This window comes from Phaethon lepturus, unplaced genomic scaffold (assembly GCF_000687285.1).
Source record: "Phaethon lepturus isolate BGI_N335 unplaced genomic scaffold, ASM68728v1 scaffold14784, whole genome shotgun sequence".
Lineage (NCBI taxonomy): Eukaryota > Metazoa > Chordata > Aves > Phaethontiformes > Phaethontidae > Phaethon > Phaethon lepturus.
In genome coordinates this window covers 1-25,688 of record NW_010534098.1, presented here as the reverse complement: position 1 = coordinate 25,688, position 25,688 = coordinate 1, and the positions used below count along the sequence as shown (strand labels likewise).

Genomic DNA, 25,688 nt, shown 5'->3' with positions numbered 1-25,688 from the left:
TTTCCCTGGAGCATGGGACTTGCAAGGGGAAGGGTTTGCATCACTGGGGCAATATGCTTGGAACCAGCCAGAGACCTTGCCTGAAAACAGTGCCCTGTTACACCAGCACAGAGCAAGGACAGTCCCTTCCTTAGCTAAATGCAGTTGAGCTTTAGCCTCATTTCCTTAGGGATTTCTCTGTTCTCATGGGCACATCTTGCTCGGATGGTGTGGATGGTTTGGAAAGGAACGATAATAGGGGTGTTTGTTGTCACTCCTCTTCTTTTGCCTGCAACCAGAGAAAGAGGTGATACGGTCCCAGTTTGCTACCAGACTAATGCTACACTTTCCCTGTCTATAGCGATCATTGCTGTGTCTCTGCCTAGAGACTGCCTCTGTCAGAACCAGCCTGTGCCCTGTGTTCTCTGTCAGTGTCACCTTGCTGTTGTCCTCCGTCAGTCATGGTATGATATTCAAGTCCAGCAATCCCCATGCTTATCATGGTCTGAGCTCCTCGCAAGGAATGTCACCCAGAAGAGTGCTCTTTCCAACGCTCCCTGATTTGACACCTGGGACCCGTCAAATGGTGTAAACTTAGCATAACCATGAGAAAAAGAACTGAAATCCCCTTGTGTTTTTGCTCTCTGCCCTGACAACTTTGATGTCATGTGAGATGAACACTAGACACAGGTGAGGTGGGAAAATCATTCCAGCCAGCTCCTTCCTCCTGTCAAATAAATACCCCAAAAACCCAACACTGCAGAAGGATGTTGGAAGATTCCCCTCCATCCAGAGTCCGAGGGAGGGAGGGGAAGTACCAAGTTGAATCCAGCTGCTCAAAGTAATTGTCTGGGGACCTCACACCAACATCTGCATTCCAAGGCACTAAGCTATTCACATGTTCATCAGTAGACTCTGTTCTAGTGTTGTTCAGTGCAGGACCTCCATCTCAGAGCACAAATCACATCTCTAACTCTCCATGTGTTTTCAGAGCTTGGAACAATGGAGGTGCCTTTGTTCACTGGCTCTCCTCCCAAAGGCCACATTTCATTTCCAACAAAGAAGACTAGAGTTAGAAAAGAACTGGAAGAAGGAGAAAGAAGGAAGAGGGGATGCTCAGTACAAGACAGGAATGAACAACCAGGGAAGATAAAGAGATAAGAAAGGGGAAAAAAAGGAGAAAATGAAAGTAGGAGACAGCTGGAAGAAGGCAGTACCATCCAGCATCAGAGGAGAAGCACAGAGAGGAAGCTTGGAGATAGCTAGAGGGAGGTCACCAGCCAGGCTGTAGGGCTTGAATCACATCAGTGAGTCAACAGACACCAAAGCAAAGTCCAGTCTCTGCCTCTGGCTTTGCCACCCTGAATGCCTAGAAGTGCCTTTTCCTCCCTTTTTTGCCGGTTCTCCATTGCGGGCTGCGTGCCACATGAAAACCCTCCCAGCAGGCACCACGATCTCTTCCCTGCCCAAGCTGTCTATCGCAATCAGCTGAGGGCTCCTCAAAGTTGGCTCTGAGCAGTGGCAAAGGCCATCCCCCTCCAGCAGTCTCCCCCTGATTTTACTTACGGTCCTGGCTTGAATCAGAATGGTGAGTTCAGATTGTGAAAAGGGGATGAATATGATTCTAAAGAGAGAAGAGGCAGCATTTCCCTAGGCAGGGAAAGCACATTAATTACAGAGCAGTAGATTTCTAATTCAAGGGTTCCCACACAACCCTGGTGGTTAGACCTTAGATCTGGCCAAGAAGCACTAACCGAAATTTGTGCCCTGTGGGAAACCAGTTCTGTTGTCCTGCTCAGCTCTGCTACTGGCTTCAAAAAGCTCCCGGCGCCATTGCTCAGTGACAGAAAGAAGATCCCACATGCAGCTGAAGAAAACTCTCCATGTGTCTGTAGTTAACTCATGAACAAGAAACACAACAGGGCAGCCCATGGCCTACGCAGCAGAAGGCAGCAGCTGACCTTCTCACCAAGGATATAATACAGCCTATGTGATATACTTATAGGTCCTACACAATGCAATGGGAGTTTTCAGGTTAAAAGAAAGCATAAATATAAATGAATGTCTTAAGCACGCAAGGAGTCCAAAACAAGGTTTAGGAGGCATTGGCTCTTGCTGCATTTATGAAGCTTTCTGGAAGATCCACATTAAAATCCAGAGGTAGTTCAGTTCTATAACTTTTAGTCATTGACTACTTTTGGTTAGGGAGGAGATGGAGCAAGATCTACAGACACACTTGCTGAAAGGGAAGGAAATGCTGAGAGGATGCTGGGAGGAAGAGGATGGTGCTCTAAGAGAAGGAATGCTCTGTCAGGATGTCTTAAATAAGCAGGAAACCAGAAAGGGAGAGCGATTCAGTCTGCATTCTGCCCTCTTGCCTTATTCACCCCGTCTGTGAACAGTTTCACGCCAGCCCTACAGGGTGTTACGAACTGTGTCTGTATATCATCCTGATTTCACACCCTGTTGCACAAACAAAAATCAAGTAAATTTGCCCCTTTCCTCCAAAGATGACTAGCATGCTTATGTTGGACAGTGGGGCACAGGCTGCTAGCCCAGCTCACTCCAGCCCCAGACATCCTTACCTCCGGAGCAGCAGCTTGGGGTGGTTCTTGCTCTCCAGATTTTTGTCTATGAGGTCAGCCAAGAGTTGCTTGAGGACATCAGTAGCATATTCCAGCTTGCTCTGCAGCACTGTCATGATCAGTGAGGCCACATTACCACGGTCCCGCATGGAGAAGCTGCGCTGGGACTCCAGCGTGCGGATGAAAGACAGCAGGAAAACCTTGTTGTTGATGAGCTGGGCAAAGAGCTTCAGGCCTTTCTCCACCCGTTCCTGCCTATAGCCAGGGACCTGCACAAGAAGAAAGGGAGTTTAGCCCTTACTGCCCACTGTGAGACCTCTCCCAAATGTGTCACACACCCATTGCTACCTCTCTGCCCTCGTCCCTCCAGCGCCTCCAACTATACATTTTGACATCAAACAGAAGTCAGTTCTGAGACAGAGAAAAGGGGAAAGTTGCTTCAAACAGCAGAAACAATTTAAGGTAATTAAAATAAAGTCTTGCATCTAGCAGGCAGGTGAGTCCTTCCTTCTGCTTCACAGGATAGACCTATAAAAAGGAAGAGTCCATACATCATCTGATGATTAGGAAGCCTGAGAAGACTTTCTAGGCAGAGCCAGATGACTATTTTCCAACATCATCTTTCCCTTCCTGAACACTACATCAAGAAGAGATTGCTAGTGCCTAGATGTGGTACCATACCATCCAAACCATATTTTTATTGTGGTGAGACTGAAATCTCACTCTATCTCCACATAGCACCTCTTTATCCCTGCAAGAAACTTGTTGACAGAGATTTGGAGTTCAGCTTTAAGAAGCTGCGGAGACAGCAAGAAAGTGAATAAGGAAAAGAGCCTGGGGGTCAAGTTTTGAGCAGATGAAGAGATGCTGAGACGATGAGCATGCAGCTGGGCTTTGGTTTGAAGAACTAGGTAGATGGAGGTGTGAGAGGACACCCTGAATTGGAGAATTGGAGTGTCTCACTTGGCAAGTGAGATGGTTTGGAGACAGAGAGATTGATAAGTCTCTAATATATTTCTCAACAGTGAGAGGCTGGTGAAATAGTTTTATATAGAACAATTTAGGACCTCAACATTGGACCTTGAACTCCACAGTCTGCAGTGGATTTTTTCCTTTTCCATCCTTCTGGGTATAGACAAAGTGGAGCCTAAATAGAGAACACCAAACTCATTCCTCAGTGTTGGTGAGGCTGTTCCAGCCCCTGGAAAAGCTTCCCTGGAAGCTGGAGGGTCTCAACACAGAGCAATACGTGTCATTGAGGCATGTATGTATTAATAACCCACCAGATCTGGCACTTTAATCTAAAAAAAGTTGGCATGCTTAAACAGCCAAGTAATGCAAGGCTCCTTAAAGAGTCATTATTTTTTCATTCTGGAAATTAGAGCTCTTAACTCTTTTTGCATTCAGCAAATAAATTACTTAGTAAATAGCTTGAGACAACCAACCAACCATCCACCCACTACCACCCATCCCGCCAATAATGATTTTTAACTCACTTGCTTGAACATTTAATATTGTCTATCCCCGGGTTATTATGAAGAATTAAAAAATAACAAGGAAAGTATTTTGTACTGCATCTGGAAACAGTTAATTAGCAAATGATCTGGAAATAAGTAAGACCTGCTCACTGCGGGATCTATGCTGGGGTCTTTTGCGATAAATAGCAACTCCTTCTAGGTGCTACAGTGAAGAGAGCAGAATGGGAACTGCCTTCCCTGATATGTTGGTAGCTAAAGATGTTGATACTGAAAGAGCCGTTGAAGCTTTACAGAGGATTAAGGAAAAAGATGAATGAAATGAAAGGAGGAAGAGATCAAAAGTGGCAGCTGGAAATGTTAGCTCTGTGTCTCTACAGATCTACGTACGGGAGCATCCATGCTAAAACCTCTATAGGAGTCAGATGCTGTTCTGTGGTCAGCTGGCTGAGGTTAACGAATACAGGGATTGCATCTGGCTGTGGGTATGATGAAAGTATTTGTGGGTATGTGTATACATATGTGAGAAAAAGATTCTTTGTCCCTCATCTCTTGTGCTCATTTGTTGAAATTGCTGAGCCACTCTTCCTGAAGGCAAGCAGCTCAAGGCCACCCTACCTGCACCCCAAAGGCAAGTATGTACAGTAGTCAATGTGCAACTCAGTCTCCTACCCATTCCCACAAGTCCTCGATGCTGACAGATCAGGTTTTTTCAATGGTTCTCTCCATATAGTTTGATGAATTTTGGCTCTCCTGAACAGCAGGAGCAAAGACGAGCAGGGAGCTCTGACTGCACAGCCAGCCAGTCATAGCATTGCCTGCACCACCTCCTGTTCCTTCTTTCTGCCAACTAACCCCAGTCTTGGCCTCCAGCAATCTCACCAGCCCATGCCAGAGCCTCTCTGAAGCTCAGAGCTTGCCAAAGACTTTACAGAGAGCTCAGCCAACGACCTCCCTGGCCTTGGCCATAGCGTATCCCTTGCTTCTCTGGCCCAGGTATCCCTAGAGCAGAGCCTGTCCATCTGCCAAAGCCTGAAGCAGTTTTGCAGCATGGACAGGCTTCACCTGTGCTCCTATCAAACTCGTTGTTGCCAGTGAGGTAATGTGCGTAGACCTCACCAGTGCTGGGATCTTGCCGTCCTCCCACCACTGCAGGCTGGAGACCTGCGGTGGAGGAGGCAGATGTGGGCAGGGTACGGGCAGACTGATGCTGTGGTTTTCTGATCTCACTGCAAACCACAGAGTGCAGCAAAGGCAAACCTCATTCAGTGACTGCAGGTTATTTCTATAGGTGTTACCAGGAAAAAAGGTTTCTCGGTAGTGTCGGTGTCATGCAAAGCTAGAGTGACGCAGGCAGCTATGCTGCTCTGCCATACGACTTTTTTTCCTGGCTACTGCATAGCAGTAACTAAAAAATCCTGTCTAAAAACAAACTCCAGCAGGACGAAAACCAAAGAGGAGCTTAATACAGTAAACCGAATCCACACAGATTTATGAGACTCTTCCAAAGAAATGAGTGATCAAACAGAATTTAACATCTAAGATAGCAGCAATCTTCTTCCCCTTTCAACCCGGATTTTTAACGAGGTGCTCTTTAGTCCCTGGTAGGACAGACCATTGTAAGCCATCACATCCCCACCACCGACACAACTTCTCTTGCACTCAGGACAGAACATGGAGGCATGAGAGGAGCCAGAAGCAGAAGATGGTGATTCCTTACCTCCAGGTCCCTTAGGACTGGGTGATCTTCAATGCCAGGGAAAAGCACCCTCATGGTGTAGGTTCGGTAATCAAGGAAAGGGATCCCAGCTCCATCCAGATCGCTTGTCAGCTCGTGAATATCCGTCTGTAGCTCTGCAAAGGCTGACACAAAAAAAGAAATTACTTATGTAGCAGTGACAGTCCAGCTCTCCCTCACTGTGATGGAAAAGCCCTCAGGCCCATGTGAATGAGACTAAGGTCCAAGCAGAGAAGCAACATGTGGAGAGGAAGAAGAAGGTGGACAAGAGCAGTCTCACTTTTCCTACAACACAGCCTTTCCCCAAGGCCACGTACCAAGACTCTCTCTGGACTCTGAGTTAACAAATGTAGTTGGGACAGGGTGGAGGAAGGCTGGATTCAAGGAAAAATAGGCAAAGTCATATTAGATCCAGGCCTGAGCCATACCCATAGGGTTCAACATTCCTTTTGCTTGTGATATTTTGGCTCAAAGCTTTGTGGCTGGATCCTTCTCCTCTACCAAGACTGACACAGTATCAGCCTGCCTTCCTCCTCCTACCTTCTTTGCACTCCAGTGCCACCCTGGACTCCAAGTTGTCCATCTGCATCTGCAGACGCTTGAGGGTGAGGTCGCTTTCTCTGGATTTGCGCTTGTACGCAATCAACACAGCCACGATGAAAATGATGAGCAGGCCACCGGCCACCGCAATGCTGACAATAGCTGGCAAGCTGAGGGGGCTGTCTGGAGAGATGTAGACCATCCCTGGGGAGAACTCCATCCCTCCTACACGAGCCTAGAGGGAACACAGGGAAGAGGTGCGTTGAAACTGTCAAACAAGCAGGAATACAGAGAAACTCCATCATCTCCCTGACTAAGGCTGAACAATGACATCCCCTTTTCTCCCAAGCTAAACCATGAAGTCATGAAGTACTTGGATAGAGAACATCTTAAAAACACCTGAAGTGTCATATAGAAACAACTCTGTTGCAGAATGACTGTGAACCCAACCAGTAAAGGACTTATGGGGAGACAAGTATCACCAGTCCCCATGGCCTGGCTACATATCAGTTTGGACTTCATTCTGGGTTTTCCATTCCCTGTCCTGAACAGCTACGTTGTGCTCGACTGTCCTGATGACATTTAGTCCCAAAATGCACACAGGATACACAGCTCATGGTTATGGTCTGATGGGTCCTAACCTCATAATGGGACGGGGGACATCTGACCCAGACAGCTGGCACAACAGCAGTCAGGACAGTGGGGATGCAGAAATCAGAGTCACAATTTGTGTTTAACTCTTCAACCAGAGAAAACTGTATCTGGAAGCCACTGGGAGAAGGCAAAAAACAACACAAATACCACAGAGCCTGGCCCATGCTCTTTACAGGCCCCCTCTAGCCCCACATTGGCAGGATGACTGCAGATGCTCACCAGTGGGATGGGGAGCTGAACACAGCTTTCTGCTCTCCATGAACTCCCAGAGGTTCCCAGGGCTGCTGCCAGGCTCTAGAACAAGCTGCTGTGTGAGGACCTTGCTTTTAACAGCCAGAAGAACCCCTGCAGGTGGTACTGCTGCAAGCCCGACAAAACACTCCGCTCAAGCACGGCTGTTAGCAGCCCATTTTTACAACGCGAACACCACTCCCAACAGTAATCCCATGGGGTACTACTCGCTCAAGGCTACCACAAGGTTGTTCAAGGCTGTTTGTAGAGTAGGATAAGTTTGAGTGGCAGGGGGAAAAGCACTGCTGACTAGCTTGAGGTATAAAAAGAGGCTTCTAGGACTGTGCTGTGGTAGGGGAACACTGATTATAGATCAACATAAAGCTAGGAAAACACCGTGCAAAGAACTTGAAGGATCGTGACATGGTGATGAGCTCCATCACTTCACCAGAGCTGAGCTTTGTGACAGGGAGGCACACCAAGCCCTGCACAAAGTGCAAAACCTCGCTGCCAGGCAGAAATGCAGTCAAAACTCCAGAGCTGCGTGCTTCCCCCTCCCATTGCAACTGGAAATACTGCAGTATGTAACTGAACCTTTTTCTTTCTCTTCTATGAGGAGCTCTCTCTCACTTTCCCAGCTCCCACAGCGGCTAGTGAAAACATCCCCCACATCCCAGCCTGGTGGCTAGCCTTGTCCTTCATCCCACTGACTCCCAGTTCATCAGTCTGTCTCCAGCCTGCTTGCATACGCATTAATCCCAGGGCTCCCATGACTCAGCTCAGGCACCTACTCCGGTTTCCTCTCTAGGACACAGGAGGAAGAAACTGGCCCAAGAAGGAAGGGTTGGAGCCAGTAGAAGAGACTACAGAGCAGAGTCATAAATTAATGAAAAGTCTTCCAGCTGGTCTTGCTCCTCAACACCACAGCCCTTGCTGGGGACATGAATTTCTATGACCCCACCACCTCCTAGAAATTATTCTGGCCCCAGTTACAGCCTCTGAGAAGATGTCTGTTGTGCTCTAGCACCAGCTCTAGGCTGTTCCTCAGTGGGTCCTGGCCAAAGCCACCTAGATGTAACCCTTTTGTCTTGGACAGGACAAAAGTGAATGTCTGGAAATACCTAATTTCCATCCACAAGGTCCTCTCATGCCCTGAATATTCCTAAGCATTTTGGGATGGGCTCTAGAAAGTTAACAATGTCCACAATGAGAAATGAAACCAAATCTAAGCTCATCTGACCAGGTAAAAGAATTTCAAGGTGACTATTCCTGTAGCATGACATTGATGACTCATAGAGCATCTTCAGTGGCCAAGGAACAACCTAGCACCCACATAAGTTGAGGACGCAGCAGTAACTAGTTTTCCCATCTATTCTAAGATACAAGGTCCAACTCGCTTATAAAGCCTGCAAAGGGCAGAGATTTGGTATTGGTATGTGGCATGATCAGCTGAGAAGACAAACTGCCAAACTCACATGCTAATCTATGCATGGAAAGCTATTGCCTTTTGCCCTAGACCATTGTCTCAAATCCTTCCAGCAAAATTTGCTCACCAGTTTGAACAATTTTCTCTCTGACACAGTGAATCAATAAATAGGATCATTATATTTCATTTTCTGTTTCCAGCAGTGGCCCTTTTCCTCCAAGCCTTGCAGTCAAATGAGTCCATTCAAGGACTACCAGACCAGAATCAAACAACCCTGTCCCAATCCCCAGTACCAGTCCATCATCGAAGCTCACCGAACAGCCCGTCTCCATGGGTGGCATTCCTCTCACCAAACATTCAATGTGCACATCTGACTTAGACATTACAGCATGCTTTCAGAGTTAATACAGAGAAAAAGCACTTTCAGAATGTGATTTATGTGAGCTGCTTTTGACACTTGCTTTGACATTAGGATGAGACATTTTATTCAGTGGAAGTTCCCATTTCTCTCCATTAACTATAAGGGGATCTAGGCTCGTAGAGGTAGGTGTCTGTCAAAGTTAGTTGCAGTCCATTCCGCTCTAAAGGTGGTTTCAACACTGGGAAGATCTCACAGTCCATGAATCAAACTGCCATAATCTGAGAGAATTTGTCTCTTGAAGAGAAAGCTTGCAAGGTTGCTGTACTATTGTGAGCACTTAAAAGAAAAACAAGCAAATATGTAGATATGGCCCTACTTTACTTCTTGGGCCACTGAGTGTTTCTGAAGGAAGAAATTTATACCTTCCAGAAGACTGAACACAAGCCCTCTGTATTACCAAACAACAGTTTGACCACCTGTTAAGCCTATTAATCATTAATTTGTTTTAAATGGCACTAAGGCAGAGCCCAGTTTTCTCCAGCAAAGTCTTAGGGGCCACCTGTAGCGGTTCTGGAGTTCCTGTTGTGCAAGACTTGACTGTGGTAACATCTTTCTTAGTGCAAGTTTGCCCTGGCCAAATGTAAGTGTCTACGTTAGGATGAGATGAATTGTGCCCTGAACTTCAATTGCTGTATTTGGCCATCTCTCCATTCACTACACAGAGAGTCCAGTGTGACTTTCCATACATAAGTGCCTACATTAGCTACCAGCAACCCTTCAGACGTACTCCACTTCTTCATTGCAGACCTTCTGCACCACAGTTACTCATGGATCTTCCTTATGATGGATCTTCCTTATGTCTCTTTCTTTTCCTTGGAAAAAACCTTGCCTCTGAGTTTTAGTCAATCTTTTTAAACCGTTGCTCAGGCTTTTTAGTTCTTTCCTATTTTTTCAAGTATTGAACTTTGTAGTTGTATAAAAGATAGCTGAACTAGAGCAAAACCATGTTGACATCAACGTGTGTCACTGTCACTGTTCCTTTCCTTAGAATAATCTCAGTGTTGCAATGATTGATTCAGTCCAACGGTCTGCTCTCAGATCTAGGCCACTCACCTCACTTTGCAAGAAGTGAGCATTTGTTCAGCATTTTACTCAAGGTCACACAGTATATCATTGGCAGAAATGGGAGGAGGACCTGGGAGAGCTACCTGTCAATTATCCTGACCTTCAAAGTGACATTCATGTGAAACATGGGGTTACACTTTGTACCAACCCGAGCAACAGAGATGTTGTGCCATGCTGGAGGAGGCATTTCCCAGCCCAGCTGTCCTCCTGGTAAGTTCCAGATGCAAAGTCCATTCTTGAGAACTGGCCTCCATCACAGGTGACCTTCTGTATTTGGTTCCCAGCCCAGATGCTGTCAAAGCATTCTCTCAGTGTTGGCAGTTGAATGAGAAATCTGTAACTTGCCCCTAATACTGATGCTCATTAACAGGCTTCAATGCGATCATCTTCCCATGCTTCCAGCACCATCTTTTGTTTGATCAGCGGCCTCAAAAAGAGATTATTTTTTTCTCTGTGGCTTCGCTTAAGCTGTCCCAAGCTGCAGGAGGAGGGGAGTCTTCCCAATTAGTAAGACCTGAGCAGATGTTCATCCTCCTGATCCCCAGGGGTTGATTATTGCTCACCTAACTTTGAGTTTTCTCTCTCTAGGATTGGCTTTGTCCATCTCTGGCTAACCATATGTTTAATTATATTCATGAAAATGACAAGGAACGTATATTGCCTTGTTCAAAAGCTTTGGTATTCACACAGAGAAAATCTCTCACTTCATTATTGCTCCTCTTGGAGTGTCTTAATACAATTTACAATTAATCAAGTGCCACGGTATATTTGCATGGCTGGAAAAGATTATTACCTCTATTTTCCAGATGACAAACTTTGGCACATAGAAATGAAGTAGCTAGTATGAGGTCTCCCAGCAGCAGTCACAAATGAGACCAAAAATGGTTACCATAAAGTCTCTATTTTCTAAAAGTCTATGGAAAACTCTTTTTTGAAGAGCCATGCAGTGTGTCTCTATCAACCTCTCTGAGTCTCACTACATTGAAATAAATAACTTTGTGACAGATACAGCTTTGGGAGAGCAGCAGAGAGGTGGAAAAAAGTTGACCACAAGGAATAAAAAACATTGAGCATCCATATGTCTCATGTCAGTTGTTAACTTTTGTTGTGTTTCCACCCACAGCTCGGTACAACTCAGATGGGTTTGCTGATGCGCTGCTTACCAAGCAACAGCATTGAGGAATGCAAATTACTGAGAGGAAAGTAAAGGAGGAGTGAATAAATCAATGGTGAGAGGAGGGGAAGTTCCTTCTTGATGTAATCATGAGGTCCATTTTTCACAGGTTCCAGGAAGAGTATGTAGGAGTATACGAAGTTGTAGAGATATCAAATCCTCAAAGTCCAGTCACACTATTGTCCATATCCTGCATTTTTTTTTTTTCTCCTACATCAAGGCAAATTTTAGCCAGTATGTTAGTAATCGCTGGGGACTCTTATGAATTTAACAAAGCATGTCACGGAGGAAACATGTTTACGTATATGAACTCTCATGAGTATCTAGAGTTCATACAGACCATACAAAAACAGAAGAGGGGCAAACTTTCCTAAAGGCTTTTGATTATGAAAGGTTTCTCACTGTCTATAAAGATCTCCAGGTTACTCTTCTAATTCTCCAAATTACTCTTGATGGGGATATTATATCAAGAAGAGACCCTGATGTTTATGGGATCTACAGAAGGCAAATGGTGATGCAAACTCCTGGGAGATCTCTGTCAGCTATTCAGCATTGGTGTGACCTCCCAACCCACCCAGGGAAGAAAAGCTGAGGTTTAAACACCACTTACCATCACCTTGTGCCGTCCAGTGAGGTTTGGGGACTCACACAGCAGCTGCACATCTGATACAGTCACTGCACAGGGCTTCTCACCAACCAAAACAGTGTAGTTCAGTTTGGCATTCCCTCCCGCCACTGGTGGGATCAGGTTCTTGCCCTAGTAGAAAGGAATATCACCCCCCCCAAAAAAACCAAAACACGTCAGGAAAGAGTTTGCCTTCCACCTCTAGTTTGCTCCTGTGACACAAGTTTTAACATTGCACTTGACATTTGTGGTTCACCATTAGCTAACCCAGAGAGGAAAAGCCAGTTTAGAAAGTCATGCAGAGCACAGCATGGACGGCTGCAGACTGTCATCAGTCAAAACAGCCTGTCCTCGTCCTCTCTCTCTGGAACTAAATGAGAAAGGTTGCAGATAAGGCTTGCACAAACAGCCCCTTACAAAACGTGTTCAGGCGAGTAAGAGAGACCCCGTTCCAATCATGTAAGAAGGTATTCTGCAAAACATTTCACGTGCACCATGTACAAGTGCTAATATGGAAATGTTCGATCATAAAACTCCTTCTCGGTATTGCTGTCCAGATTACAGAAATGACAAAGGTCTGGTGTAGGATTTAACCAGGGGTGAGAGGGAGGTCTTGAAAACTGAAGAAAGAAACAGACTTGGGTGTTTAATTGCCAGCCCTGCTGCAGTGATGATGGAAATGGTTCTTCTCCGGTGAGCAGCAGTGGGTACAAACTCAGGCTGTACACAGGTAGCTGCAGCAGGAGTTTATATTTTTTAGTTATGGGTATTGGCAGATGCTGAGCAGTGATTTGTGTTTGCAGGTGGTGACTCTGATACGATGTGTTATGGTAGGTGCAATGAGTGCAGGAGCTTTCTAGGATGCAGCCAGGCTGCCATTGTGATTTGTGGCGTGCTGGCAGACACAGAGAGGCAATAGGCAGCGTTTCTTTGTCCTGCCTCATCCAGGCCTTCGTCCCCATCTCACCTTCAGTATGATTGGGCTTCCCGGCTTCAGCTCCAGGATCCCTGAGGGATTGAAAACTTCAAAGATTGGGTTTGGATAGTAGGTGAAGTTGGTTTTGTTGAGGATGAGCAGGGACTGCACGTTGTCAAGAATGAAGCCAAACTCCTCTGGACGCTCGGCAAGCTCAGACTGGTGACCGGGGTCAACAGCCAGTGCTGGAGCCTGGCAGGTCATCTCCGTGCTGTTCTGCACCTCACAGTTCTGGAGAAAGAAACCCAACACAAGGAGAGTTTATGGAAAATGCCTCCAGCCCTCCTGGTGGGCAAATACCTCCCAGCAAACTGCTAGCCTACCTGCCACCGGAGGACAGGGAAAAGCAGACCTCCTTGGTTATCTGAGACAGGCTGGTGCTCCACTGCTTCAAAACATACCCCATACCCATCACACAATCAAGGCTGGGAAGGGATTAGGAAAGATTTACTGGGGCAGACGTGTGGAGTGGTTTGCACTGAAATTGGGCATCCTGTGCCTCTTACCTGAGGGAGTGCAGCCTCTGGGATTGCCAGTGTCAGCATCTTCCCCTAACCCATTTCCTTCTGGAAATAGAAATTTCTTCCCTTTTTTGTACAGCAGAGACTAGTCAAAGCCTCGCTACCACCTTGCAATTAGCTGTCACGCTCTGGAGATCACTCCAAGGGTGTATGTATGGGCAGTGCATGCTCAGCGGTGCTCAAGGTTCCTATCTGAATATCGATTTAGCTGAAATGAAGCTGAGGAAGCTGGAGTGGTGAAGACAATGGACTAGGTCTCAGGAGACCCTGAAGATTACCAAAGACCTGCTTTTCTGTATATTTGAGAAATGACTAATAGATTGTGAAAGGTGTTTTACCCTGACTCCTATTTTAAATGACATTTTGAATGACTAGGAATTAGGTGTCTGATTGTCCTTCAGGACCTGAATCTTCGTCTTCCTATATCATGGTTGCTAGTACAATGCATCCTGGTCTCACCAAGAACCAATAGGCTTTGTGGGGAAACAGCACCAGCTTGTGGGATCCCAGTGGTGCTTGATATGAGAATCTTCTCCAAACTAGCCTGATACCTCCAACATTGAGAGCACACTCATTATCTCAGCTGGCATAGCTCAAGTGCTAATAAAGCTTTGGTTCAAATCAATAGAGAGATAAGTGACTTGCTCCAGCCAGTTTCATACTGTAAAGTCAGATGTTCTTTGCTATAACAGCTCTTAGAAGGAAAAAAGGCACCGGAGTACTTCCCAACATAAAACTGATGTGCAGTTCTACATAAGCATGTGTGAGATGATGAATAGGTTTCATCATCTGCACAATGGCGTGATTGTTTGAGACCACTGTGTCAGGCAAAAGCTGGAGTCTGCTGTAAGAATACGATGAAGTCATGAAGGCTTCTAATTCTGCTGGAAAGAGCACAAGTCTGATGAGGAGCGGCTGAGGGAACTGCGGTTGTTCAGTCTGGAGAAGAGGAGGCTGAGAGGAGACCTTATCGCTCTCTACAACTACCTGAAAGGGGGTTGTGGCGACGAGGGTGTTGGCCTCTTCTCCCAAGTAACTAGCGATAGGACAAGAGGAAATGGCTTCAAGTTGCGCCAGGGGAGGTTTAGATTGGATATTAGGAAAAATTTCTTCACTGAGAGGGTGGTCAGGCATTGGCACAGGCTGCCCAGGGAGGTGGTGGAGTCGCCATCTCTGGAAGTGTTCAAGAAACGTGTGGATGTGGCGCTTCAGGACATGGTCTAGGGGACACGGTGGCGCTGGATTAATGGTTGGACTTGATGATCTTGAAGGTCCTTTCCAACCTAGTGTTTCTGTGATAGAATTTTGATCTACAACTACCTGAAAGGGGGTTGTGGCGACAAGGGTGTTGGCCTCTTCTCCCAAGTAACTAGCGATAGGACAAGAGGAAATGGCCTCAAGTTGCACCAGGGGAGGTTTAGATTGGATATTAGGAAAAATTTCTTCACCGAGAGAGTGGTCAGGCATTGGAACAGGCTGCCCAGGGAGGTGGTGGAGTCGCCATCCCTGGAAGTGTTCAAAAAATGTGTGGATGTGGCGCTTCAGGACATGGTTTAGGGGACGTGGTGGTGCTGGATTAATGGTTGGACTTGATGATCTTGAAGGTCCTTTCCAACCTCAGTGATTCTGTGATTCTGTGATAAATGTTTGGCTGTGTCGTACCAGGAAATACAACACATTACCAAAACATACCTATGAATATGCATAATCAGTTGGACCAGGGTTTTCCCAGAGTTCATGAGGGAGTGGGAGATTGTCAGTCTCACATCAGACCCAGGAACCAATCTCAACAGATATTTCCTGAATCTGATGATTTTGTCACCTTTCACAAAAGTGACAAAATTGCTTTGGATTTGGCTTTATGGAGGGAGATATTAGTCAGAATCACAGAATCATAGAATAGTTTGGATTGGAAGGGACCTTTAAAGATCATCTAGGCCAACCCCCTGCAATAAGCAAGGACATCTTCAATCAGATGAGGATGCTCAGAGCCCCGTCCAACCTGACCTGGAATGTTTCCAGGGATGTGGCATCTACCACCTCTCTGGGCAACCTGCGCCAGGGTTTCACCACCCTCATTGTGAAAAATTTCTTCCTTAGATCTAGACAGGAATATCATCTTGTTCATGGCAGAGCCGGGATAAGGCCAAAATTTATGTGTCTCAATCAGCAAACTGCAGATGCAAATGAACCTACCACATATATTCCTGCATTTTCTTTTTGGATGTACCACAGTTTCACCATTATCCATGTGGCAGTAGAAGATGTTAATGTCCATTACGTGCTTTGAGAACCTTGGGTGGAAAGCCCATGGATTAATCTTAAAACCTGAGAAATGCAGAGGATCTGAACTTTCTGCCCTCACCTCTGTGATTAGTCCCTCTGTATTTTTTACTTTTGGAGCTTCTTCTTCTGGGGTGCTCCCAGGAGGTGCCCATACACAGCCAACACCTTTGCAGATGCTATTGCATGGCCCCATCCTCCAACACACTCTAGGTACCAGCAGGTGCTTCCTGCTCCTGAGTCCCCTGATTGGATGTGCTAAACTCACAGGTTTTACAGCTCTGTTTGGAGCTCCTCAGCAGCTACTGGTAATTGGTTCTTTCTGAGTGAATTGTCCTCCCAGGCCTTGGTAAAGTCTTGCTGGCCTCCACAGAGCTGCTTCTGATTCCTCAGTGGTCACTGAGAGTTTAATTACACTTTAAATCTAACTGGTTAAACCTGGATACACTCTTGCAGGAACCCAAACAGTCTGGGGTGTGGACATAGTAGTACCAAAGAGTATTAATCACAGTCCCTTCTGATTCCAGCACGCTCAGTTAATAACCTGCATTTGGGTCTACTTATGCATCAGCATGGCTGATAAATAACATAGGTTGTACATGGCCCAAGAGCGAGGACAAGTATCCTTGAGCCAACAGAAGAAACAGGCTCAGGAGCTGAACGATCCTTTATGATGCCTCTTTCTGCTTCCTCTTTGGTCCAGTGCTCCTTCATGGAGAGAAGTTGGGGTAATCTTTCTGAAAGGAAGTTGTACCCTCTTTTCTGGATGCAATAGGAGATTTCAACCTCCAGAGCTGTTAGCCAGTCTCTATCACCACCTTGGACATGTCCCCTCCTGTGATTGATCCCAGCTCAGCAGCCATACTCACATTAACGTGCTCCTTTCCACCGTGTTTTGCCCGGATCTGAGGGTTTTGGATCAGGTCTAGGTGAGTTCCCCACACTGCAATGGGTGTGTTGCCACTAGAGAAGAAGAAATTAAAGAAACACGTGAACCCAGATAATATATATCAGGACTGATTGCACCAGCAATGGGTGATCTGTATTCCTAAACGTTGATTGCAAAGTGTCTGACCACATCTCACAGTCCCATAGGAAGGGAAGGAAAAACAAAACAAAGCAAATAATAACTTTTCATTTAATCATAAGGGGAGAAAGAAGTAAATCCATGCTCTTGCTAAAGCAACTGGGTGTTTTTCATTGTTAGGACTCAGGAATCACAAGCTTTGGTAATGTGAAAAGTGAGAAATCTAACAGGAGCTCTTCAGAGCGGTCCATAGACTGTATCTCCTCTGTCACTGAAGGAAGGGAGTCTAAAAAACCCTCATAGATACTATCTTGTGCAAGCAGCTCTGTTTCTTCTAAATGCTGCAGGACCTAGTTTGCTGGCAGCACTTGAAGTGGGTTCACTGGGTTGACATTTTCTTATTTAGGGGAATGATTTTATAGCAGGTTTCATATGCAAGATGGGACTACAGCCACCAACCAAGGCAGCACTGAATCCAGTGCTAGGCAAACTAGGTCCTTCAGCATCTAGAAGAAACAGAGCCGAAGTCTTCAGGCATGGAGTGCATAAGGCATTTGCTCAGTTTCTAGTTGGTGACCCAGGCAGGTAAGCTCTGCCATGTGTGTTAGATCCAACATTTGACAGAGATTTCCAGTCACTGTGTCCCTTTGCTCAGGCAAGGACTGATTTCCTGAGAAAGCTGATTCATAAGAGCCACAACTCTGCACCTGGTAGATTTTCTCACTTTTATAACGTCTTTTAACCCAGCTTAAGATGGGGACATGTAGACAGAACGCTTCTCATTCCCTGCAATCACTGTCACGAGAAGGAAACAGCTTTCAGAAACACCCGCCTTTCCTTTCCCTTGCCTCTTCCAGCAGCAGCCATCAGTGCTCTTTGTGGGACTCCAGGGAGCAGAGGTGAAGGAGGACGGAAACTGCAAAGGAGCATTCCCAGGCTTCAGTAGGAGCTGATGCGTGTGTTGGCTTTGAACGCCGCATTCAGGGCGAGGGTTCACCACAGGCAGCTTTGGCTACCCCAAATCATAACAACATTGCTCTCCCAGGGTGCGTGCTCCCTTTGCAGCACTGTGGCAGAGGCAACATGATGCAAGGGCTCAAGGAGGAAGAAGTTATCCAAGAAAGCAAAACTTTCCACTGTCAAGGGCTCAGACACCCAGGGTAGGATGAGGAAATGTCATCAACGGACAGCCCCATCTCTGAGGGTTTCCCAGGGTGAGGAGTACTCTCATTGATTTTGGCACCTGCCTCCATAATTCCCCTTGGAAACTGTCCAGGATGCAATTTATTTCCTGGAGTACTCTGCTGAGAATGGGAGGTCATGTGGAAACTGGTTGGATTGGGAAAAGAAAGCTCAGAATCCATTTCCTGCCTCCTGGTAAACCTACACACACATGAAAGGTGAAACAAGTGCATTATAAATGAGAAAACACCAGAGAATAAACACACTGTAAGGAAAAAACCTGTATTGGTCAACAGATCTCTCCCAGTTCTGACCTTTGTTTTCCATGTTCCTCATTAATATTCCATTATAAATCACATGGGGCATGTAGGAATGAATGCAAATATACATCTCTGCTCAGCAGTATAACTGTCAGGTTTCAGTGAGCTGCCCACAGCTAGCTGGGACTGTGCTTCAGCCCCTCTCGTTACACCCAAACTGATAAACCAAAGGGCCAGGACACCAGCTCAAACACTGGCTGGTGGCCCTAGATGCGGCCATAGATGCTGACAAGCCGCTAGCACTACCCCAGGCAATGCCTGGTCATGGTTCAGGGGATAGCAAGGTCCAGGGTGCACTCCCACAAGTAGGATAGATGCAGCTAAACTGCCTTTGAAGGAGGAAAGGTCATTGGTGGTATAGATGAGGGCTACACATGCTCTCTGGCTTCAGGACTGAAGACTAGACCTGAATTAAGAACCTAGTGTTTTAAACATGGACTATGTGACCAAGAAGCCTGTAAAATGAGCTCAGCCAAAGAGTATTGTCACAAATATGTATTTTGGCAGATGCTTCCATGACACTTCTGTGAGAGTTTCCTCATGGTCTTTCATTCAAGCCGTGCCTGTATGGACTGAACCATGATTAGGACAACATTTGACCTTGAGTTTTGTAGAGTACCTCAGATTCTTGCTCTCTGAAACCATCAGCTGTGATGGGAAATTTCTAATGGGAAATTTTGTGGAGCAAAAACATATTTTGCCATCTCCATAAAACCCACTTTGATGGTTGAGCTCTCCTGAATGCACAGAGAATCTCTTCTGAAGTCTCACACCCATGTACAAGAGAGTTCCTCCTCCCTGCCTTACAGAAAAAATACCCTCTCTCCAAAATTCAGCTTCACATTGAGGATTCCTGACATCACCTAGGGAAAGCTCACTCACCAGAAACCAAAAGAGAAATCTATAAACCAAGCTGTTCTTTCTCCACTGTCCTGGTTCGTCTGGATTTTTGGTCGTGGGCCTTTATAATTTTTATTATTATTTATTATTATTATGAATCTCTGCTGATTCAAACTAGAAGGGATTTTGAATCTTTATCAACTGACAGTTTTACATGTTGCAGGTGTATCAAATGTCTGTGCATATGTATAGATATATGAGTGTGTGTATATATACAAAAATCCTTTTATTTAACCAACCAAATCTGTGTATACAGTTTTAAACCCACATGTTAAAAATTCTGTATTTGGTTTGGAAGCCGAGCTTACAGGCTCAGACCATAGTTACCAACCACAGCCGCAGCACTGAATCAGAGAGGGGCTTTCTCTCTGCAAAAAAAGCTAAAACAGTTGTGTTTGCTGAAGACACAAAATCACCCCAAAACCCCTCTCTGGCTTGCAAATCCAGCAAATACAACTGTTGCTTGCCTTTGCATGAAAACCATTAGCCATTGTCTTCTGTGTCCGCAGGTGAATGTCCACTCATGGCTGCTCCTCCCCCAGGCCAGGAGAGATCAGAGCTCAGAGAGATGTTGCTGCCCAGCAAAATAACAGAGGTGCCAAGAATATGAGCTTTCTTAATTTAACTCCTTATTGTCCCAAATTTTCTGTCTGCAGACTCACATAATTGCTGGACATAAATCAGACCCAGATCAAACATATTAATGTAACCTCATAAAATTCTAGTTACCTGCCAGACTCTTTTATTTTTGGCTATGGGAGTAAATTAGCAGTAATCTTTTCTTTATTATCTTGGAAAATGGCACTTGAGAAGGTTTTGAGCCAGGCTTGGTACATTCATTCACTCAGTTTGCAAAGCTGGTTTATTAGCAATCATCTATCCCTCAAAACAGCTTAGCCCCACAGCCAGGAGCGATGAATCAGAGCAGCACAGTGGATTTGCTCTAATGAATCATACTGCGTAATGAATACACTGAGGAGCAGCCTCCTCAGTCTATCTCCACATCCACGTGTCTTGACTAACTTATTTCTTGCTTGATTCTTGGAGTGGACTTGGCTGCGCTTTCATCCGGCTCCATGTGGAAGCCTTACTCCAGTGTTTGTCTCCACTGCGACCGGCTGGATGGAGCTCCACAGCGGAACAGTTATAGCGTTTAAAACTGTCCCCGACAGCCTGAACCACAGTGATAATCCCGGATATCGCATCTTTTCTCTTTGCACCCTCCTCCAAGGTTACGCCCCTTTGGAGTGATTCAAAAGCGCACAAGAAAGAGGATGAAGGTGGAGGTGGCTAGGTCTGGCTAAAATTAGGCATCTGCTGCTGCTTAGGTGGATGCTTTCTGATTTCAGAGACACCGACGAGAGCAAAGGATAGAGCTTGTATCTGAATGATGAGACAGGTAGAATCCCAGTCATCCATCCCCACAGCTACATGCCCTGCAAGTAAGCTGGCACCCACTAAATGAGCACTCTTCTTAATTTCTCTTATGCTGGGAGGTGGGCAGGGAGACCCACGGCAGCAAGCAATGGGACGCAGAGTCTCTGTACCCCCAGCCGGGCAAAGCTTTGCCGATACACCTAAGGCATCTGCTTGGCTGCTGCTTCGTCTCCTGCTGGCAGTTTCAGCAGAAAAAACAAGGAGCAAATGGGCTCTGGAGAACATCTCCTCTCACCTCCCAGCCAGACCTGAGGCCAGCCAGAGGAAGGTCCCTGTGCTGTAACTTTCCTGGAGGTAACAGGGGAATTCACTCTCCTGGGCTGCCAATCTTGCACCTTTTAGCTGGCACTGAACTCACTTTAATCAGGAAGGGAGTAAAGCGATTTCTCATTTCACTCATAACCTGAACTCTGAAAATAAAAACCCTAAATGGAAAATCCAGACACTAAAGCTTCAAGCCCAATGTGGAAAGATTCAATCCGGCTAAATCGGTAAATTCCCTCATGGTAATTGAAGGCACTAATTGATTTGTGAAAACATCTCCTGGATGGGAGCTGAACTGGCGAGATTTGCAAGCCCTGCTCCTAATCCCCAGATACTCCCATCAGTCCGGTTTGACAGGGGAGCGGGGAGCTGCTGGGGATGAATAGGGGCCGACTAAGATTTCTTATTTTGCATCTTTTCAAGGAAATACAGTGCATTTAATGACCCATTTCTCTCTTCCCACGGCCATTTCTGCAGGCTTCTGGGAGCATTTGGGTATTGCTTTGATGCTTTCCACAACCAGGGCAAATGCTCCTCTCAGACACCTTCACGTGAACCCTCTGAATTCACCAAAGCAGCATCAATGGGGTGAAGAGAAAAAAGGATCCCTAACAAGGAGGAAGGCCCTTTGACAGGGCAGGGACCAGAGCTCCCTTTGTGTTTTGTCTCAGAAGACAGCCCTGGGGCTCTCAGGCACGACAGCCAAACAAGCAATGCTTGGTCTTAAGCCAGCAAGTACATGAAGGCTGTGGGAAAGGTGGGAATTGTTGCTTTCAAACCCAAGGGATATTCACTGTTCTAAGCACAGTTAGGACATTTATGCCTGGGTTTAAGAGATCGTTGACTGGTCCTGTGGCCATGCAAAGCTGTGGACCCAGTCCAATGTGGCCTAAAACACAGTTATGACCAGAAAGAGTAGGAATTGCAGCTTTTAGGAATGTAATTGCATAGTTTAACCAGCCCCGGTGGTCTGTAATATTACTCAGGCAGGGAGTATCCTGGTGCTGGAGATAAACCCCAGGCTGCAGTAAAGAAGAAGAAAGCTTTGACACTAGGTTGGAGACCTGTTGAACCTGCCTTTGTAAGTAAAGCATGAAATCTCCAAGGCAAGCTTCTAGTGGGCATTGGCAGCTCGATTCTGCTGCGTTAAGACTGGAAGCTTTGCTCTGCTAGTGAAGGCAGGGTGCAGGGTCATTCAGGTTTGCACTACACGGAGTTTCTTTGGAGCAAGGACCCTGCTCCTGCCCATCCCTCACTAGACTCTCTGGGAATTTTGTCTCGGGGTACACATGAACACAGACACATATTGGGCATCCAAGGTGTTACGATGAATGCACAATGCACCACTGGCCTTTTAGTCTTCCCAGGAGGTGAGTACACCAAACCTCATGGTCTCAGACTCTGGGAAGTAGCTCCGCACAGATCTATTTCTTAGTGAACACAGTGCTTGGAAAGCACTTCTTTGTATGAAGGGTCAACATGAACACACCAGTGCTGCATTGGAAAACCATGGGAGGTGGTAGGAGGTGTCCATGGGATGCTTACCTGAAGATGCTCCACTCAGGCTCAATCCTCAGGATGGTTGGATCCTCCACATATTCGTACTGCAGCTCCTGATGTATCTTGGCCTTGTCCACCCTCACGGACACCTTCACCTTCTCAAAGCCGTCATCTGAGGCAGTGGTGTTACAGACAATGTGCTTGGTGGATCTCCTGTGAGCAGAAGCAAGTGAATATAAACCAGGTGCTACCAGCAGCAAACCAAATGGTGCCAAAAAGAGCACAGCTACTTACTCTTATGTCCTGTGACCTTAACCTATGCACTGTGAAGTGACGAAACTCACTGCTACAGGAATATGCTGTGAATATTGTGACACGTTTATCTGAGGAAGTGACATTGCCTTTTCACTAGTTTAAATAAAACCACAAGAACCATCATTTCTCAGGTCTCAGAGTGAAAGCTGAACCCCAAGGGAAATCCAAAACAGACCTTTCTCCAGAAGTATTTCTGTGTGATTAAATACTTGATGGATGTTTCCTTCCTGCCTGCAGACATATGCAGCAGCAGCTCATAAAAAGGAGTTTTTGCACCTCAGCTTTCCAGTCTGGGATAATAAAGTTTACTTTGCATTAGGACTGTAAGCCTTGTTTAAGTGCAGTTTGCAGCGTGCCTGGGACCTCTGCACGGGAGGTGCTAATGTAGTGGGAAGAATTTTATGATTATACTCAAAGAATATTCTGCATTAACCTTTCCTTCAGGGCAGGGCTCAAAACCAGCTCCAGGTCTGAATTTTGCAGTGGCCCTTACTTTCCATAAAGAGCCTAAAAGCTAAGCTCCAAACACCCTCAGCCTCATCTTATACCCCTAGAAAGAATAAAGCAAGGTGCATCCTTCCCTTGCAGCGTGGCACTCACCTTCATTGACTGCAACACCCTGAAAGACCACACTCAGTCCCTCCTAAAACCCCCCAGGCTCTTCAGTAAAGCAACTCCAAGCAGCTGTGGTTCCCACTTGGCCTTTTAAATCACAAGCTGTGACTTCACTCTCCTGAATTATAGATGCTGAATCACACCACAGTCATGACAGGCAGCTAAACAGGATCCCCGCAGCCAGGAGAGGGAAGGGCATTGCCCCAAGACAGTGGTCCCAGGTCCCTGTGAATGGGCCCTTCTCCTGCCAAGGACAGGCTGGGAGCAATGTGCCAACTTCATCTTCAGCCTCCACCGATACTGGCAGCAAAATGTGTTGCACTGGGTAGTTTTGAGCTGCGGGAGCCCCTGGGAACGGGATTCAGGCTCGTTCTCACAGGGATCAGGGAACATTCAGCAGGTAACACTGACATTAAGCCTCTCAGAACTGCAATTGAACAGGAGCCAACCCAGAGCTGAAATGTTGCAAATCATCCATTTCTTAGCACTACAGGACTACTCTGGGATAAAAAGGAGGTGTTTTAATATCTAGAACTGATGTTGTCAGATTGTCACCTCCGCTAAAGCAGGGATATGAAAATGAATCTTTTAAACGACGTACTCCCAGAGCAAGTAGCAAAGCATGGGACCGTGGAGAATTGTAGCGAAATTTGACAAGGGGCCATGGAAAAAAGCACATCAAATACAAATCAAAACAATGAAATAAATCCGATTCTCCCGCCCCAAAACATGCACAGTAAGGTTCCACACAGTGCAGAATGCAAAAGTCCAGTTGCTGAATAGATGTGGCCTCAGGCAAAAGAGGCCGTGAGGGACAGAGTGTCTGGGCTGTAGAAGTCGCCTGGTTATAATTGCTCACATCTTTCAGACTCAAGCATGTACAGTAGGAAGGACTCATCTGTACCTGTAGAAGAGACAGGGTTGTCGCCCAAAGGTCACAATGACGTTGCTACCTGCATTAAGGTTGTTGCCCGTAATTGTCACCTGGGTGCCACCCGACACTGGTCCCCGCTTCGGCTTGAGATCAGAGAGTGTCAGAGTCTGTGAAGACAAGGGGTCATGTTGAAAACACAGCAGAGGAGGATAGGTACCTTCCCTCTCTCGTTTTAGTGATGGAGAGAGGTAGGTACCCCCATGGGTTAATCACATGTTAGCTGACTTCAGAAGATGACCATATCTCTGGCCAATAGAGGAGCCTAGAGTGACTCTAGTCCTATCATAGACACTCTGCCTGAATGTCAAGTTTGGTGGGATGACTTCAGACCTACCCCCCCTCTTCTCCTCACCTCTGCAAAATTAGGCCTGCCCTTATACCCACTCAGAAATACTCTGTGCTTGCAAAGTCAATTCCACATCTGGAGCAGCTGGAGCCACAATCTTCCACCTACATTTCTTGTTTGACACAGCTCAGGTGTCTTTTTTGCCATCATGCAACACCACCTCTGCAAGATAAACCAGGTCTTGAACTGGCTGTTTGGATCTTGATGAGGACTCTCCACCTCCAAACTCTGGAGCTCACAAGTGATGAAAATGATAGAGTCCTGAAAAGATTACTCTAAACCCTATTGACCTGACAAGGGAACAGAACCTGTTGTATAGCTCCAGAGAGATGCCAAAAAACTCCCCCTGCGCTCACGGGCTTTTTCCCTGTGAAGGAAGCAAGCTGTTCAGCAGAGCATCTGAGCTCGTGTCTTACCTATCCCACACACCCACCACTGAACCCAAATCTTCTCAGACTTGGATGCTGAGACCATCTAGTACTGCACCAATACAGCCCAGCGGTGTTCCTGTGAAGAGGTACTCTAAATACTACAGCCACCACCAAAAGAGCACTGTCCAGACGAACCCTTTCTTCCTCTTTGTGCTGATTTTCTGAGCCTCTTTTCCAAACGTAACATGGTGTTGTGTTAATGAACCAAAAAGGGGCACAATTCCTTTAGGGGCCCCAAATCTCAAACCTCTTTTTCTTACCCTCCTGCTCTCCTTTATTCCCCAAATCAAGATAAAATACTTGCTCTCTGAAGGCACAGATCACCCTGTTACCACAATGCAGAGAGGAGACATCCATTTTCAGGGAGAAATTTGGAGTTACAGTTTATTCTTTCATTTGCATTTTAATAGAAAAACTTTCCACTCAGTCCCAAGTGAAAAGCTACTATATGCATTTAAATGAAGATTATTTTTTTCCCCTCTCTTTAAGAATGATGACACAAACGCTTGAAGCTCTCCTCAGTTCCTCTGGACGAGCAGGTACATCACACAGTCACCTTATTGAGCTTTGGAGACCATTAATCCATGTTTATAAAACCACCTGACACACACCACAGCTCCCACTTTCACATCCCCTCTGGCTAATCATTTTGAAAAACAGCGGCAAGGTTTCCACTTTGCTTTTGTTCAAAATGAAGCTACAGCTTGAAGAAAAAGCTGAACAT

The 25,688-nt window shown here is 46.1% G+C and overlaps 1 protein-coding gene across 1 annotated transcript in view; it reads right to left on the bottom strand.

Moving 5' to 3' along the window:
• Window positions 1–24,294, bottom strand: part of LOC104619520 (plexin-A4-like) — a gene marked incomplete at both ends in the record, with an annotated part of 42,254 nt that extends 17,960 nt beyond the window's left edge. The window contains 9 exons of the mRNA XM_010285424.1: window positions 2,565–2,833; window positions 5,159–5,203; window positions 5,760–5,902; window positions 6,318–6,552; window positions 11,899–12,045; window positions 12,881–13,120; window positions 16,563–16,656; window positions 22,369–22,536; window positions 24,158–24,294. Of these exons, the coding sequence (XP_010283726.1) occupies window positions 2,565–2,833; window positions 5,159–5,203; window positions 5,760–5,902; window positions 6,318–6,552; window positions 11,899–12,045; window positions 12,881–13,120; window positions 16,563–16,656; window positions 22,369–22,536; window positions 24,158–24,294 (1,478 nt within the window). The remainder of the gene's footprint in view (window positions 1–2,564; window positions 2,834–5,158; window positions 5,204–5,759; window positions 5,903–6,317; window positions 6,553–11,898; window positions 12,046–12,880; window positions 13,121–16,562; window positions 16,657–22,368; window positions 22,537–24,157) is intronic.
• Window positions 24,295–25,688: the final 1,394 nt, after the last annotated feature.